General features: G+C 37.2%; 1 protein-coding gene across 1 annotated transcript in view; it reads left to right on the top strand.

Annotated features, from left to right (window-relative positions):
* The window catches only part of LOC122575884, a 188,253-nt gene that overhangs the window by 83,790 nt on the left and 84,887 nt on the right, over nt 1-19,576 (top strand). The window contains exon 5 of the mRNA XM_043745372.1: nt 8,632-8,698. Coding sequence (XP_043601307.1) covers nt 8,632-8,698 — 67 coding nt within the window. The remainder of the gene's footprint in view (nt 1-8,631; nt 8,699-19,576) is intronic.

Consider the following 19,576-nt stretch of genomic DNA (forward strand, 5'->3'; position numbering starts at 1 on the left):
AATTTTTAATATGTCATGTAGAACTTTTACAGGCATTAAATACAATTCATTTTTCTTAATAGCATCTGGCGTGTCATCGCGTTTAAAACACCTTTAAAACAATATTTCGACCGTTAGCTCTCTTTTATCGACCACGATCGAACATCGATTTTCTAATCAGAAGTTATTTATTGCGCATCGGTATCAGTTGGGTAAAATGGTTTCCGAGTTGGCTCGAGGGAGTGCGAACTGTTTTAGTTTTCTACCGAGGGAAAATGGCAACTTTATATCTCCATTCTCCTTCCGGGCGTGCGAGCCTCGCGCTAAAAATATAAGTTTCTTCCTGTTCTACTTCCCTAATCTTCCGTTCCGAGTCGTAGGAAACTCGCGGAGAAGCGTGCAATTTTCGAAGACACGCTTTCCCCTTTTTCTTCCGTTTCTTTCCGTGCGAAATCTGTCGCGCTAGTTCGCAGCGGTATTGCACGGCAATGAACGATTTTTCCATCGGCGGCGAGGAATCGACTTTAAGTGTCGTATCGAATTGGCATACGAATCTCTCATTACGCGGATCGATCGTACTCTCTGAGTCGGTCGACCGTTCCGAAACTGGAAGAAATAGGAGAATAAATAAACGGCGGAATCGATTACGAGAGTATCGAACTGCATCGCTCCCTCTTGGTTGCTGCTCGCGACGGGTTTCGCGAGCCAATCGAACGAGAGTTTTCATCGTTCGCGATAACTCAGACAAGATGCATACGGCGATACTTCGGCCAGTTTTGCACGGTACATGTATGATATTTCTGTTAAGTATTCCACCATCCTTTCCGACCAAAATGAAAAATTACAGTGTCGATTAAATTTATGGAAAATGATGGTTACCCGTTTCAGTCACGATATAGACCGTCTCATTGTAATAAACTTTTGTTTATTTACTACGTGTATTTATGCAAAATCATATTTTCATGAGTATAATTCCAAAAATGGAATCTAAGCAGAGAATTGGTTCAGCTATTAAACACCGTGGTAGATATTATATTTGGAGTAGTTTATACATTTTTGCATATTATGTGCATTCTATACACCTTTGAAGTCTTAACTTTCCCGTAAATGCCATAAATAAGCACGAAATCTTCGAATAAATTTTCAAGGTATTTATGTTTCTTTGGCGAAAGTTTCATTTGAACGAGCTATATACAGGCTCCTCTGGTCGCTTAAAATGATTCATCGAAAGCCCTAACTTACGACGAATACTTGGAACAGGAAAAAGTATTAAAAGGAGTGAAGTATTGCAAAGGGTGATGCCTTCAGGAAATCTTCATCTAGATTCAGCGTATGTGCGCGACGCCTGTAGATGTACAAGTGTAACAGAGAATTTATGTGACACGGAATGTGTACACGTATTCTTGTAACACTTTGGTGATTTCTTTTCAGAACGGCACGCCATTGTTGATCATCGTTTAGGAAAGAGGCACTCTTTTGTTTTCAGCGTCGACTAGTCTTTATTCGTAATAGAATACGTGACACTAGCAGTGTAATGTAAAATTTCAAGAAAAAACGAGGAAATATTCATACAAATCTGTCTCACTCGAGCTGACAAGGGGAGCTCGTAAATAACGCTCGACGGAACCATGTTTGCGCTCATCGCTAACGCATAAAGCAAAATATTCAACAAGGATTCATTCTCGTATAAATTTTGTCCTAGTGACTGCTTTTAACGCTTTTCGTTTCACCGAGAGATCTTCAAAGCTGTTCGCGTGTTAGGAGTTGTATATACAAAGTACAAGCGCGGTGTTTTCGATATATTAGTCATATCGTACGTGTATCGATTATTTTCACAAATTTATATCGTTACTTTTCCCGATATTAATATTTCTGATCAAACGCGTTCATTGCAACAAAGAACTTCACCAGCTTACATTATACTGGCCTTAACGAAGTAGAGTACAAAGTACGATCGATCACAAAACTCTGCACGCTTCCTCTCCTTAAATATAAAATATTATGGTACAAAGTTAAGTTAACCCTATGAATTTTTTTTTTTTCACACACTCAGACGCGTAACGCTAAAATGTAATGCGGCTTATTTGCCTTGTTTCTTACGAGGAAAATTGAAGCAAAGGAAGAATATAAAACGTAATGCCACGGTGATTACATACACTTGTTATACGTACATGAAATCATAAGAATGACAAACTTAACACGACATTAATATCTCGCGGGTCTTCTTCTTTGCATAAGATTCAATGTCCTCCCATTTCCCCAGCGTTGAAAAAATTGAAGGTTTTGTAACGTAACACTATGCCAAGATTTCTTAACACGTTCATAAAAATACGTCAACAATAATTGTGTCAGTTTGCTTGGTAAGTCATATACGTGAAATTCGACGAATTTTTATAGACTTTCGTGACTGACTGTACGTCTAGCCACAACATTCGTCGATTTTATTATCGAACGTAGCAGAAGCGTATACTGAGAATAAGCTGGAAAGATCGGCAGAGACTTATCCGTATTCTTTCGACTCTTCGTCTATTAGCCCGTTAAGGTGAAGGGGAAGCGTAAGAAAAACAAAGTAAATAAAACGAAGAGAAATAGAAGTAGAAATATAGTTGATCGCGGTGCTTTTCGCTAATGTCAGCAGTCGCCGGTGGTTTTCAGGCCGACAACACGAAACGGGGTCACCGATCGCATTGTACTGCTTTAGCGAGTGGAGGACCGAGGCACTTCGCAACAATTCATGCACTTTTGACCTTTGCCGCGTTCTCTCTCCGCGAGAGAGTGCAACTGGAACGGCCTACTTCTTCCATGGACTCGAGACGACGCTAATACAATTTCGAGACGGCGTCGAGGGCAAGTATCAGCGCGACGCAGCTTGTGTACGACTGACAATATACTTTAATACCTATACACATATACACAGATGTCTCGGCAGATACATTCTAGATAACGTTTATTAACGATTTCACAGAGGGTGTCAAACTGATTTTGCTCATTAAAGATAACCTTGAACGATATTTCCGATAGTTGCAAGACGAAATATTTCGTTACCGTGATGTATAAAATTTATCTGACCAAGAAGCGATTTATTTTAGATTCTATCAAGTATGAACGTACATACACCAAGTAATATTTTTGTCAATTAATATTTACTCGGTAATACATTGCTGATTCGGTCTTTCGTTCAGGTATGTAGCGCGGCAGAATTTTTAATGTATTAAATACTTGTTCTCTCGATCCTATTCAAGTAAATTTATTTATGAATATCATAAACCTCGAGCTATATCGAACTCCATGGTTTCGCAGAATCTTCTTTAAAACTCAGTTTGTCTATTCGTCGAATTTCACGGTGAAAATAAAACATTTTACCGTTGGCGAGTAGTTTTTCAGACCGCCAATATTTCTCGCCGATTGGAACTTTCTATCGGACACATGCTTATTAAAGCAGGAGGAGAGACCGTGGCTACTCCTTCCACTATTCTATTTATCGTTCTACGTCGGTTTTATTGGAGTTCTCAGGGGTAACCGCTCAAAGAGCCAGATTTGGGATGTTAATTTATTCCATTTCGTGGAGGAAAAGGGCTTCATGAAAAATCTAGGCCGGATTCCACCCACGTGTAGCTTCGAAACGTGCTTCGAGTCATTCCACAGCATCCGTGTTAATCATCCAGTGGATAGTGGGAAGTCAGGCCGGTGAAAATAGTACGCTCTATACTATTAGTTTCGCAAATATGAATTCATTTTGACCCGCTTGATATTATATAAAAACAACGATTATATTTTTATTGTCCTAAATAGCGATATTGTTATGACACTTTAATCTTCTATTCGGATGCAATTATGCGTTGAATTATTATACTTTGAAAAAGTTTGCAAGTAATTTACAAAACATTTTTCACGTTACATCGATGCCCTAAATCGATTTTCATTTTTATTTTTTTTTATTTTTTGAGACACAGCTACTAGGTACTGTATGTTATAAGGTTCGAAGAAATGTCAAGTCATTTTGGAAATGACACTGCTATTAAATTCGTCACTTAACGCGTGATAAATGCCATTCTACGTAGCTACTGAGAAAGTTAGCACTTAAAGTTAAGTTCTCTGATTCTACATATTCTGTTATACATATCGGCTCCACGTAGCACCGATCGACGAAAGTATTTCATCGTCGCAGAACTTCCTAATTTTCGATATATCGCTGTATACATTTCTAAAGTTTAATTGCGAAATTTATACTACACTGTCCTTGTGATTCGCATTTTACCTGACTTTGACATGCAAACCGCGCCAATTACCACTAAATACATTTACCTAACAGCTGTCCTGCCTATTTCGTGTAGCTTGCAAAACGAAACTAACAACGTTCGACCACCGAGTCGACTATATACATAGCGTAGTGAGGCTGGGCCTTTGTCACGAGAAATTTATTTACAGGACAACATTCCTATTCCGAATGGTTGTCGCAACGGATATTACCACCGCAGTCTACCGCGATGAGGGGGAAAAATACGATTCTTATTAACCTTCTGCCCTAGTGGCTTTAGGAATATGAACTAAATTAACATTTTGACTGGCGCGCTGACCCAAGCTGCTTTACTAAATTTTTTAGAATAGTTAAAATAAGATGGACTGGAAATTTTTCAGCCAATGTTATAGCGCGGTATATTTGAAGTTTCATTTCAAGTTTAGTTTTTTGTACTCGATAATATCGGTTGCGATATGGTCACAAACATCTTAAACGAACGTTTATCCGGCGTTTGCGTTTCTCGAACGAGCGTTCTTTTATCCAGATGTTGGAATTATAGCGTAATGGCGTAACCGATTCATTTGCACAGTTCTCAGATATCTTCGACGATTGTTCGAGAAGTGCTTATTGTATAGGGAAAACGCGCGTAAAATTTTTCTCATACACCGAACAATTGCAGCGAAACGAGTTTAAGAATTTTCAATGAAATTGCCGCTCTGCGGAAATCTTTTGTCAACCGCCGGCTGCTTATTGGAAATGAAGCCGAGAAACATTTATCAGAAGGTTGCAAGCTAGGTTTAAAACGTGGGCCAGATTATACTTCCAGCGATTATAATTTCGATATTAAGATCCTTAAAGAAAGAATATAAACTTAATTATTTGTCGTACCATTGATTCTATCATTTGAATGTAATCTTTTCTTATTGTTATTTAAGTTATTAACTTTCTTGTAATTTTGAAATAATATTTTCATAACGCGAGGAAATGTACACTACTTTAAACATTAATTTTAAAAGGCAAACGCTTTAAGGATTTACTCCAACTTTCGATAGCAATCGTCTGGCACAAATCCAAAGTTAAACGAACGTTTGATTAGAACTTTGAAAAAGTTTCCGCCAACTTCAGTTTTCCTGATTCGTTTGTGTTCACGTATCTTTTTAATCCTGCTAATAAGGCTGATAAAACTTGAAAATTTCAGAACAGTGTTCCCAAAATTCATACACTGATCTTCGATCAACATCATTATCACTCCCTCCTTCTCCTACATAGAGTATTCATTTATTTCTTGAAATGACCATTTAACGGATTACGATAGAAATTTTGCCAACGTTTCATTCCGGTATTCAGAAATTATTCGATAAAAGAATGAACGTTAAATTCATACGCGAAGTATACGGTAAAAGTTGCACGATTAAACAATTATCTGAACTGTTACACTAGCAACCAAAATATACAAGTCCTCGTCTCAATCCTGAATTAATAGGAAATAGTTATTTAAAAATGTGACGATCTATTTCTAACTTTTTACTGCAGACATTTTAACTTTTTATTGCTCCACTATTCAAAGATAATAAATTTTGTTCCTTAAATATTTTAACAATTTTTATCAATGTCCAAGAGGGGAAAAAAAATTATGGCGCTCGTGTCGGAGCAAATATTAGCATATTCCGGCTGCCTCCCCTTTTATTTGATTCAATCCTCAAAGAAGATACTAAAAATATCACTGTTTTAAGTGTTTGCCCAAGAGGTGTACCCAAGGTTGACTTCAAAGGAAGTGAAACATTTACAAAGAGGTCTCCATTGTTCGCCAATGTCAACAATTCTTTTTACGCAAAGCGGAACGACGTCTGTCGACCAAAACTCATGACGGTTCGACGTTTTCTACGTTTCAACAGACATTGAACAGCCTCGTATACGCTACTTTTAATTGAACATTAAATCTACGGAACCATTCGAATCGACTACCATCATATTTCTTGTCTTTGCAGCCATTAAAAAGGCTTTTTTAATTTTTGCAATTAAGTTTCTGCAATTTTTCGTAATATTAATTTTTACTTTTATTCAGACAGAAACACGAGTACGTATTATTACTGGTACTTATTTATTTTTGTCCTATTGCTTTAATTAATTGCTCTATTAATTTAATTCTAATAATATATTTGGCTAAATATTAAATGTTAGTTAGTTCTACCGCCAATCCATCTTCGTTTTCTCTTGCTTTTTCCCTACTGTCCGTTACGTTTGTTCGTAATGATACAATCCCTTAATACTTCAACCGTATCGAAGAAAAAATTCCGAGATGACACGGTATTCGTATGAAGAAGCGCGTAGAATCGATCGCATTCAGTACAGCAATTTTGGATTATAGTATTCGCTTGTAATGGCTGAGAACGTACATTTCCCCTCTGCTGGGATCGCCTTCGAAATATCGCGCGGATGGATACGAGCTTTTCTACCCTGGTGCTGGCTTTAAGTGGATTTAGCCGCGCGAGATCGCTCCACATTCGGAACCAATCGATGGTGCAATTTTAATGAAGCCCTGTCATTTGCTTAATTCATATTTACGGACGCGCTATTTGCCAGGATTAAAGTCCTGTTTCGTTTGTCTGAAACATCTTTTTACGATATACGCGTGTCATGTTGCATTCATTAGCCCAGAACCGTGAATAATGCGTGATTTAATGTCGTTCGACGGAACACCGCGATTAAAGTCGCGCGGCAAAAGTTTAATAAATATCGACGTCGTTAATGAAGCGGATAACAATGTTATAGAAACTTTGGCGAAATAGGAACAAAACAGATGCGTTTAAAGTAATATTTTAAATGGCGATGATGCTATTATACGTTCCGTTGAGTAATGAATAACGATCCAGTTTCTGGATACAGTCAAATAAATTCACAACATAAATTTAAATCAGTTCTGAAAGAACGAACGATTTATTTCCATGATCTATCGTAAGAAGATGCCACGAATAATTGTACACGTTAAAGATAAATTTAGAAGGCAGCGTTTGCAACATCGTCGGTTTTCTTCTACTTTTCGATTTGTGGGGTTGGTCGCTTTAGCTTCTAAATAATAGTTCACAGAATATCTTAAAAAGAAACGATATGTTTCGAAGTAACTACTTTGTATCGCCCCTCCCGTAATTGTTAGAATTGTGCAGATTCTCTCTTTTTGCAAAACTGGTTTCGATGGATCCCGAGTGTGTTTCCGATGGTTTGGCTAAGAGGGAAACTTAAAATTCCACGCGTTCACCGGTCGAATCAATTTGACAAATCGGTCGTGCCGTTCGTTTCCTGTTCTACGAAGAATTTCAGCCGGTTTCCGATATTTTACAGTTAAAAGTCTGCTTGTTGGAAATTCAGTATACGCCGTCTTTCGCACGGCTGCTTCTGTATATGCGCAGATCGGTCGTGCGTACACGCGCACAGGCCTCTGTTCAAGAGTTCATTTGCTTTCGCTAGAACGGACACCGGAGGATTGGTCCTCCCTGTGTGTACCGACGCACCTGTACACGATTGTACAGACTGTTTCTAAATTGGATGATCAAAGTGCCACGGTACATCACGTGGCCACCAATACGAAAAGACGTGGTGATTATCGGTCCCAAATTCCCATGCATCCTGATAAGGGAAAACTGTAATTTATGCACTTTTAGATTATGTTGATGATAAAATGGTATTACGAAGTTGGATATTCAATAAATATAATTAAGCGAACAATTTTCAAAATGTGCCGCATCACGTTATTCTTTAATGCCTTATTTATAGGAAATCTGTTTAGACTTGTAGATTATTAATATTTAAATTATTTAACGAGGAAAGAAATGTATCTTGTATTCATCATATTTATTTGATGTTCTATTCATGGTTTATCTGACCATGTCTTTGGTTTACTTTAAACCCAATCGTATTTCCCTTATTTTGAATACACTTCTAGAAGTTTGAGGAAAGTATTAAACAAATTTCCTTAATGTACGTTGTTTCCCGTCTTAACCGCGTGCCAAAGTGTTTCTTAAGATATCCAAAATATATTTGCTTCTCGAAACAAGTTTAGAATAAGTTGCTTATTAAAACAGTGAGATCGGGATATAGATATTCGAGGACTGTAGCAAGATTGAGTAATACTCGTATCTCTATGGGATCGATGTCACATGTGTACATAATTGTACACGTATATGATGGCTCACTTCTGCGAAATGTTAGTGACGCGTTCCTCGAGCTGAACCACGGCTCCTTCTTGTAATTAGTGCAGCCACGAATCCATTGGATTTCGTGGTTGGGCCTGGAAGCCTCGTCGAGCAGCTTTCATCGTACGTTTTAATCAGCGTATAATTATATTAGAAGATGGCCGGGAGCTGCGGAATAGCAATTAAACGTCTTGTGAAAAATATCTGCGGTTTTTGTTTCAGATGCAGAGAGCGGTGCTACTGCTCTGTTGGCTGCCGCTCCTCAACCACTGCCACGCCGTAAATCCAGGTAATAGAAAGATACTTTTGGATAGCTTTTATTAGAGCTGTTCTCTCGTTAACTTTTAAACCGTTCTATTGCCTCCTCCGCGATGTTCGCGCAATTTTGTGCCGTTTTCGAACGAGATATTGCCCCCTAAACAATTGGACGTGTTCCGCTTGATATTGAGAATCGTCGCTGACAACCAGACTGCAGGTTTCTACGCGTTTCTAAGAAACTTGAAACTACAAAAGTGCAGATAATACGAAAGAATATATATATATATAATATGCAAAGTATAGTGTTTTTTATAATGCTTGGTATTATACAATACTTTATTTGCATCCAGTACACCTTGATACGTTTTTTCTTTCGAAATGAAGATTAAAATTCAACTGAACAGTCAAAGCGCCACACATGTGGATATTTTTGCACATGGCGTAGTGTACGTAGAAGTACGTAGGATTTCAACGAATTAAACAGGCAGCGGTTAAAACCAGCGTTTAAAATAAATTCGTTTATCTCATTTCCCAAGAGGATATATGAAAAACTTGTTTCGCAATATGCTTGAATTGTTTAACTTATGCGCTTTGTACATTCTACACAATTTCGTATCTAATTTATCGGCCCACGTACAATTTTAATTAATAAATATACCAGTTATGAAATATAAAAAGACCAACCTTTGCCACCAATCTAAAACTGCTAGCTCGCGTATAAACGATCTTTTATATTCCAACATTTTTCCCACGCCAATAAAACCCTTAACAATTTCATCCGACGCGCTGTCGTAAATTTCCATCCAACTTCCGAAATGGCTCCGCCGTCGAATCATTAAAGTTACAAACGACAAAATGTTTCCGCGTTTCACGGAATGTGCTCGCCCCGAATGCGAAACTCGTCGGAATACATATCCGAAGAAAAATTAACGTCCATAAAGTCTTACGGAGCGTAGACACGATCGATTTAACGTATTATTTTCCGGGAACCGATAAAATCGATCGTCGTCCAGCTTCCGATTATCGCGCTAATGCTAGTCGCGTTCACGCGGCGCATCCATCTGAATCTCTTAACCCGACGCTGCCCTCGAATTTTTATATTCTAATCGTTATATTGCAATTTTTATATTCCTCGAATATCTATATCCGATACTTTTACTACCGACAAGCAGGCAGACATCAAATATTTTAAGTTCGAATAAAATTCATTCGTATCGATAAAACGATTCTTTCGTATTTTCTTCAAAATCAAGAAATGTTTCAACAGAAAGGCACGATTCAGTCGAAAATGACTTGAAGAATCTAGCTGGCTTAGTATTTGCCGACGTAATCGGTCAAAGAAATAGAATATTCTTTTTAGAGGAATTCCTCTTGGTTATGTAACGTTATAATATATTTCTTTCGTAATTCCAACGCTATACCATACGTTTTTAATGCAATAAGATGCGCAACATGAAGTAGGAGGTTCTTACGCCCGTATAACTATTTGCGATTTAAGAGGATACAGTGATGCGTGGAATGAAAATATTGTCTTTCACAGTGGCGCACAGTAGTATAGGACAATGATCAAGCGGACGAGGCAGCGCTCGGGTTGCATCTAGGAGCGTAATACTCTAGAAACGAATAAGTATATACTTTCAACCCCATTAGCGTACAATATTTTTTTTTTCTTTTTTACTTAACCGGTTAAAAATGCACGCTTTGCCTTCAGTGGAATTGCTTCTTGGCTGTATAATAATATATCTTTTTCTAACTCTAATAATACATCTTACGTTTTTAATACAATGAGAAGCAAAACGCAAGATACAAGTCAAAAGAAAGCAAGTGTTTTTATAAATACGAAAACGTGATTGTATTTATTAATAGAAAAAGTGGTTAGTCAGCAGTGTTCGTGTCTCAGACGGGCTTTTGCATTTTGGACAGTTAGCTGTGCTCGTGTCTCACCCTTAAGGGGTTAATGTATAGCCGGAAGTTAGGCGTTTGAACGTATCTAGGCAACATGCCGGACAAAAACACTGCTCGACCCAGGATCGTTAAGAATCGCCGCACGATGATGGTCGCCGGTTTTATTCGAAGTCACGAATCGCAAGGATACACGAGCTCAATTCGTTTATCTCTCTCTCTCTCCCTCCCCCTCTGCCGGTACGCGTATCGCGACGCTTATTTTATCATATCGGAAGCATGTTACATGCTTTGGCTAGTCTCGTGATACAACTTCCGTTGGCGTTGAGAGGTTCACTTGTACTACTGATATCACTCGTGCTGATATCGCTTGAAGAATGGCGCGGGTGAACGCGTGGCATGTATGTACTTTGGTTTGATGCAGGATAGTTTATACGGTTTTGCAAATCAGATGACTGAGAGAAATATGTTTCTAGCTATTTTTATAGTATTTATCAGGGGGATCATTGAGATGTTGCGATTGAAAAGGCTTTTATCGCTAGACTGAGGGCGTTTATGCAAATTCGTATTTTTACGAACGCGAGCAAAGAAATGGGAATCTGAGAGATTCGTTTTATTCATTGTAATTTACAATGAGTGTGTTTGATGGATCGTGAAATTTCTCATAAATGCACAGGTATTCGCTAGTCTATTTATTATAATGATGTTAGACCAAATTTTGCCGAACGAGGAACGAAAGATTGTTAAATTACTCGTTTTTATTCGAAAACTGATAAAGATTACAATCCATAAATTAACAATTTTCAAATTATAGATATTTTATCGGATCCACCGAAGCACATAAATTAGAGTACGCACAGAGATTTCAGTTAAAAATACAGATGAAAAATATTGATATATGATCGCTTGGAGATAAAGCGAAACATTTTGAATATCCGAAATCACTATGTGCATGCTTTGAAAATTGTAGTTATTAACCAGCTAATGACCTCCTGGGAACAGTAATAACTTGAATTATGCTTTCATTATTGTACTTCGTGGCAAGTAACTCATACTTTTGCACATGAATTACTGCCTATAATAAAGTGTAATGATAATAAACTTTCTTTCGTTTGTAAAATAGATGAACACAAACAGATTTCCCGATAAAAGTAGCTTACTGATATGATTAGTATAAAATTTGCATGCCTACATGGTAATTTAAAGTGCTAAAGGGAGTAATTCATGTTGTATATATGATGATACTGGTATGCGCGGTGCCGCGTAGACAAGTTATGCTTTGACCAGTATGGGCAACGCTATTCTCGCGTCGATTATTTTTGACAGAATGTAAATTAGTTATAAAATTACAAATAGAGAGATTCGGGATAATTTTTTTTTTCATACTTGATTCTCACATTATACACAGGTATATAAATTAAACTAGATTGTGTAAATGGGTTATGAATGTCAAGTGTTGCTGTGCCATTTATCTCTTTTTAATTGTTGGATTAATAATCATCATGAAGATCATAAGTATCACAAAGAAACTTTCCAAAGTCAGAAGTCGCAGATAAATTAAATTACCTGTCAATTTATAGTTGTAGTATATGTGCTTCGGATTTAAAAAGACTCTCAGCAAAATAAAATGGTCAAACGTTACCAGAGCACGCTGCATAGAATGCTACGTTATCCTTTGAATAGTATAAGCAACAAATGAAACTTTTGCGAAACTCGGTTTGGTTTTCAATCTAAAATGCAAAATTTGATGAAAATTCTTTGACCTAGGAGAAGAGATAAGAAACTCCAACTAACTTAACTATTCGCATAATTAAAATTCTTTAACCTCGAAAGTAATTTTTTAACTTCATTTACAATTCATGTTTTAGTAAGGTACTTCCTTTAAGCGATCTTGTTTTCTCTGCTGAGCGAAAAACGTTCGTTTCATATTTTATAGCAAAATTTACTTTCGTCCAGAAGCTCGACCTCTTCGTGACTTCTTTTTGTATAAGCTGCAGTTCGATGTCTCGTTCCGAGGAAAACTTATTGTCTCGACGTACTTTAACCTTGTATCTCTCTAAATTTGAAGGCAAGTAGAAAATTTAATATTTGGTATCGTTAGATTGGTTAGCAATAAATTTAACGTTAAATCTCTTTCGATTGTTTTCATATTTTCAACCATATATTTGGTGGCAAGATTTTAATCCCATAACACGTTGATTTATACCTTTATGCAAAAATTTGTAAATGAAGCGACTTAAGCATTGTGTTTGGAAGTTGAACAATGTAAATATGCATATCCCCGTTTGATTATTGTTCATTTTATTTGTACAATACGGTTTCCGAACAAAAAAAGAACAGCCTATTGGAATATGTAAAAACTCTGTGACCTCAAAAGCATATTGCTTTTCCAATATTTTAATAATAATATCTCGATATTTCAGTAACATTGTTGTGTAATGTAGGGACGTTCCAATTCATTTCATTATACATACTTCCTTTGTGTATATTAAAGCAAAACTTTAATAATTTTGGAACATTAAATTTCTGTGTTTGCAATTGATATTCATTTTGCTGGAATTCATAATTTTTACTAATATCTCCCAAATTACACTCTTAATTATATCTCTATATTATATTTATTATGATAACACTTTTGCCCCCATTTATGCAAAACGAATCGAAATTTTTACTCTCTGACGATATCGCTTATCAATGGAAATATTCATGGTAATATGAAATCACAGGCAAAAAGTGGTGCATTTCATTTCGCTTTTCCGTTAATGATATTCGCGAGATTATTCGTAAATTACTAGACTATCTGCGTATCTTAATTAGCCCTGGTATAATTGCTTCACGCAGTCGTGCTGTAGGCTTCGTCTAAATTAACGTTATGCTAAATACTGTCGCGCTTAAACGGTGTGTGCCCGGCCACGATTATTTTTGCAATTTCATTGGTAATTTATCCTACGTTTCTCACTATAATTACAATTAAACGCGCGCTTGATAAACTCATTAGCGATGAGAAAAGCGTTTCAAACAAATTATTGTTCCTTTATAAGGACAGCAAATAAAAAGCAACAGACGAAGGAACGGAAGTTAATCGAAAATTGTTTTCTACGTAATTACTCATGATTTCGAGTAATTGAAAATCTAATGGCCACAGAGTTTAATCGGAAACAAGTTTAATTACATCCTAATTTAAACTAAACTCGATTGATCAATATTTGCTGGTTCCTAGCTACTGGTTTCAAATCATGGATATCAACTTTCCAAGCTATCGCGTTATTTCTCTAACCCTTCACTCGATGCGCCTTTGTTAAAAATGAGAAAAGCGGAATTGGGAAACCGAAGGAATAAACCTTTAGATCTCTCTATGAAATACATTTTAATCCTATTTTATAGTGTACTGTTTGAATTAGTTTAGCTTTGACGTACAATTTGTCCAATACCTGGCATACTATTAGTGAAATTAATTTAAATTACGAATACTATCCGTCAGCTCAGTTCGTGTCTCATTCTACCTCATAAAGTTTCCTGTAAAGAGGCTCAGCTATGTCACGATTTCTATTTCGCACGCACCTGTACATTTCATTTTTCACGGGGTTTGTCCTTGTACCGCACGTTCATCTAGCCGGCAATACAGTAGAATTTACATCGATGTTAATCGTACGTCAGCCGACGTCGGGGCGCAGTTGTAACAACGATTACACGAAACAAAAATTACGATTTTAATTAAAACCCATCTACTAAGCGCAAATTGCTTCACGCGAGAGATAACGTATCAGGGCTTATTTAGCGCGGAGTAATTACATCCTGCGAGTCCTCGAATATCTAAAGACTGTCGTCAAATTCTAATTGTTGTTTACGAGTCTGATTACTTGTCCTGCGCGGTGAACATATTTTAGTTTCGCACATGAACATTTGATCGAATATTCATGGAACATTGGAAATCATCTTAATGAACACGCAATTAAAAATGTACCATTAAGTACAATTTCTATCAAGTACAAATATAATGATAGTATATTTCATTATTTACTACTATGTCGCTACGTGCATAAATTATTTAAATATTACTGGTCGTCGCAATATTGGCTGTTTTAGAAGATTTTTGTTTAATATTGCTTATTTAGTGGCTACAAAAAGTATTTGTACTTGCATACTCATACTCGTTAATTTTTCAGTAGAAACTTAGCCGTATCCTTAATGTAGCCACAATAATAATTGCAGGTTGAAATTTGCTGCATTCAAGGAAGTTTCCAAAAAAATGGAAACGTATTCTTACTCAGTGAGAAAAGTGCCAAGTTCCATTAGACGCGTGCAGTCGGACCAACATTATGTAAAAGGTAGATGGTATTTAATTTGGCGAACCATGCAATGAGGTTCATTGCGTCGTCTAGCTTCGTTGAAGATGTTACACCACTGCACCGGTGCATCCACGTGTGGTCAACAGCACGGAACAGACATTGTTTCGTATGCTCTTTGTGCTTTCGTTGTTTCCTTCTTTCTTGTTAGACAATACCCTTGCCTGTCTCGTCTAATGTGATACACCTCAAAAAAAAAGAAGTATTTCGATCACTTTTTTGGATCTTTATGTTCTTGTTTCATTGTTAATGCCAGTTTTGATATTTCAATATTTCTACGATCCGTTTGAAAACAGAATTTATTATGCCTTGTTGCTGGTAAAGTAGGTGGATTAATTCAGGATGTGGTGAAATATATCTGGTTTTCATCGCCTTTATCTTCGTCGCTTCTTTCTTCAGCTCCTTCGTATAATGGCGTATACATATCTTCAAATATTTTCACATGTGTACTTTCTCCGCATTGTTTTTTTAATACACCAAGTTGGTCGGAACAATATGATTTTATTATTAACCGCATTATATATTCTACCTTCCTTAATTATACTGGAAAGTTTCAGAACTATCTGTACAAGTTAATTGATTAATTCGATTCAATTTAACTTTCTTCATTTCCTTAAAAAAAAAAAAAAAAAAGGAAAGAAAACACCCTTCCCCGATAGCGACGAATTTTCTAAACTTTTAGGCCGCAGAGTTTCATTTCGATTTCATCGGATAAAAAGTGGCGGCGATACGTGGAAAAACTGGAAATTTGCAATTTAAAAGATTTCACGATGCATGTCGACAAGTTGGCGGAGAACGGCGGTAATTTGAAGGCGGTAATTTTTTCGTCGATTCGTTTCGCAGGGGCTTGAAACTTTCCACGACGCGTTCTGCCACGTAACCATTGCGATAATTTGTTCACCGCAATATGACGCGGCATCCGAAAAGGAAGTGGAAGTTTAGATCTAATCAATTCGGTTGTCACGCTGCCGCGAATAATTTCACCAAGTTTCCGGACGTGCCAGCCAAGAAATCTCGATGTAGCCGCAGGGCAAGAGTTCGCTATTACAATCTTAGACCGGCGAAGGAATATGCTCGCTTTCGGCTTTGCCGGAAGTTTAATAATATCGTTCCGCGGAAGGTGGCGAAACTTTGACTTCATCCAGACTCTTGTTCGGGATCTTCGTATGTGCGAATTCACTCGGCCTATTTCATGGTAGGCGCGAAGTACATCAAACTGAGAATAGCGTCTGACGAGGAAATTGCGCCATTGTGCATGCGGTATCGCGATTTATAGTTGGTAATAATTACACTATTATACCATTACGTACAATTCTCTTCGACTTAACCGGTCAGAAATGCCCCTATAATTAAACTTCTTTCTTCTCTAAGTACATTTTTCTCGACTATCGTATAACCGAATGTTCCATAGTATTTATTGATTGTTTTTTATAATTCATGAAATTCATAAATGATCGCACGAGGTGCAAATATACTACGGCGTTCAGAAAGGTCAAGGTAACCAAGAACGAGGTTTTATTAATCTATGGCTCTGTCGTGTGCCTGAGTATTCGAGAAGTCGGATGTCTCCGTTTTTTTCTCGCGTGTCATCTGACTTTTCTTCCCTTCTTGAAGCTGTTATAAATTGTGCGTTTCACCTTGGGTGACCTGACATATCTCAACATGGATCTATTAAGTCATATATATATATATATATATATATATATATATATATATATATATATGGTGGTTAGATATTGTAAGGCATAGGGTGTCCGAATAACTTTATACCTACTTCGTACAACTCATAAATATTTTTGGTCTTATCGTTACTAGCTTTTAGTCATAGTCAGATTGTCATGCTACACTGTCACAGAGTAAATATCAAATAAGAAAAAAGAGTCAGCTCTCTTGTCGTTTCGATCCCTACTTTCTAATCTTTCTTACAAAGGACCGTGTCCAAAGTTTCCAATGATAGACGTGCCCATAATCAATCGTGTAATAGTTAATTGGTATTCCGTTAATCGAGATTCCATTGTATTGCCGAATTATCATAATCGACGTACAAAATAAACTAATTATCGTAATGATCGATTCAAGGATTTGCCGTAATTATATAACGTAATTCAATACTAATGATATGGAAGCAAATTCTACATCACGGTCGGTTTAAGCATCCATTTGTAGATATCCAAATATTCGATTGATTATGCCATACTGGAAGCCCAGTGTTTCAAAGTAAGCTTGTAACGTCTCGTGGCTTTCGAGTAAGTTTGACTTCTAATTCAGAAAACTAGGCTCCCAGAGGCTTTGCACCCTTATCGCGTTTCCTCTGAAGCAAGGGAGCGAGGATGTGGCGCCACTCTTCGTGTAACGGCGAATGGAATTTGCCAACGAGCTGGAACCTGCAGTAGCTTTCGAATCCTCGTATCGGTTTTCTAAAACATTTGGAAACTAGATTCCAGTTTTTAATAAATGATACCGATCACTTTCAAACATTTTTACGTTCTCTAAATTAATCTTGCTACGCTGCTTTCAACATTTCCGACATGGTTGTATTTTTCTAGTTTGTAGAAAAAATTTCTGTTTTATGTCGAAGATCTTCGTAAAACATTGAAAGATCCTGTTTAAACGAGACTCAGATCGAAACAAAATATTCGAGAATTCTATCGGGATTAATTAGAAATAGCTCTCAATGTAAGGGTGTTTCTACGTTAGTTTTGCGTCATTTGCGAATCAAACTTAACTTACTTAGCTTGCAACTAGCAATCGTTTCTATACTAAAACTAGAATAACGTAATACAGTTTCTATATCTATTACCATTGCAGTTAGGTTACATTGCATCCTTAATGTTTCGTGATTTTAAGCAGCGAACAGACCTTGAAATCGTTGCAACGCACTCGTGCTCGTTGTACCTACGGAAAAGCTAGCGCGGCTAGTTGAATTGCTGCTGCATGTAAACTCGCGACTCGGCTTCAGCGTATTACGCGAACTGTTTTTCAACGAGGGCAAAGTATCAGTGAGAGGTTCAGTAATAAATCGAGGAAATTTTTCCCGGCAACATCTGCGCGGACGTTACAGCCGTTCCTCTAATTGATCTAAATCGCGTCTTAACTATACTTAGTCGTCTGACCCGGCCCTTATCGATTCAATCAAACGGAAACTCGAAAGCCAGAGCCGAGACCCAATTCAACCGATTGGCAATACCGCGGTTTCATTGTGGCTTAGCACCGCGATTGTTTGACGAGCTCGCCTTGTTACCTAAGTTGCGCAAAAGTTTGTCAGGCTTTCCTGCTCGGTTGGCAATTTCACTGTTGAACTTATTCCTGCTGATCGTCATCCGGATGAATACCGGTTGTTGGTGTTTCTCCAGAATTCTCAATGAATTCCCAATGAAAAAAAGGAAACTGTGTGCACGCCTTCTCTCCGTGCGTATTATAAGTTTCTTATAAAAAAAAAAAAAATCCGATATCAGTTCGCTAAGAAATGATAATGAATCGCCAGTAAAAGGCTGCAGACTGTTTTGTTGCAACTATTATGCAGAATGATGAGGCCGCTGGATGCGAAGTATTGGTGCCGGATCTTCATTCATGCATTGTGAGAGCAAAGAACGATTTTATCTTGTGGAAATAACTGTACATTCCAACTGACTGTATGCATATATCGCGCGGTCATTTGTTGGTTCGTATTGGCTAGTTTGTTAGTAATAATTGATTTATAGTAATGAAGCGAACTTATTTGAAATTATTGAGATATATGTAATTTTGTGTGCTGCACCGGATCAGCCGCCCATTAGTGACACACATATATGATTATGAGCGTGAGTGGGAGTATGTGCGTGCGCAGCGTCTCATAGAACAGAAGAACGTCACTGTTCCGTACGCAAGGCGGTGGAAAGATGGTGAGACTAGAAGGGTGCTGAAACGCGTGCGATGGATATCCATGAATATCTTGTAAATCACATATTAAGTAAACACAAAACTATTTTATTATCATCTCTACGTGTAATGTAAGTGTTCCTACATATTTATTTCGGCGATTACGATCCGCAATTCTCAACGGAAATGAACCTGGTAGATGCAAGGAAGCATCTTATCGACGAAGAGCTACTTAAACGAAATAATAATGAAATTGTTGGAATGTTGTTTTCAGCGATGTTCCTTAAAGCGTAATTTAGTTAATTTAATATCAGATTTTGGTATAACTGTAGCTTACTTGTAAGAAAGTGTATAAAATAAGAAGACGTAACGTTACGAAATGAATTTATGTCGATAGGTGCGATGAATAAATATAATGTCGTCAATATGGTACACAATTTTTGGTACGGAAGATACTAGAATTTATAGCGTGTCGATTTTAAACCTTGTTTCATCCGCCATTGTATTTACATTTCTTTTTTAATAGCTTTAATTCTTCTCTGGGTTCCATAAAAATGTTTTATACTACTTCGATGGAACGAAGTACGACTTTTCGCTATTGTTCTATTCATATTGTTCATTTATTTCAAGTGTTATAACGGGAACTTCACTTTTTTAACGGCGATTCAATTGAAACTAAAGGAAGAGAATTTCGTATTATCGAGAAGCGAGCGATCGTTGGCTTAGCATCTCGAACTCTGTAAGCACCTTTAAATAAAGAAGAGGATCAACTGCGATTTCTCCGTTATCTCTGGAATTCTCTC

Source organism: Bombus pyrosoma, linkage group LG15 (genome assembly GCF_014825855.1).
Source record: "Bombus pyrosoma isolate SC7728 linkage group LG15, ASM1482585v1, whole genome shotgun sequence".
NCBI lineage: Eukaryota > Metazoa > Arthropoda > Insecta > Hymenoptera > Apidae > Bombus > Bombus pyrosoma.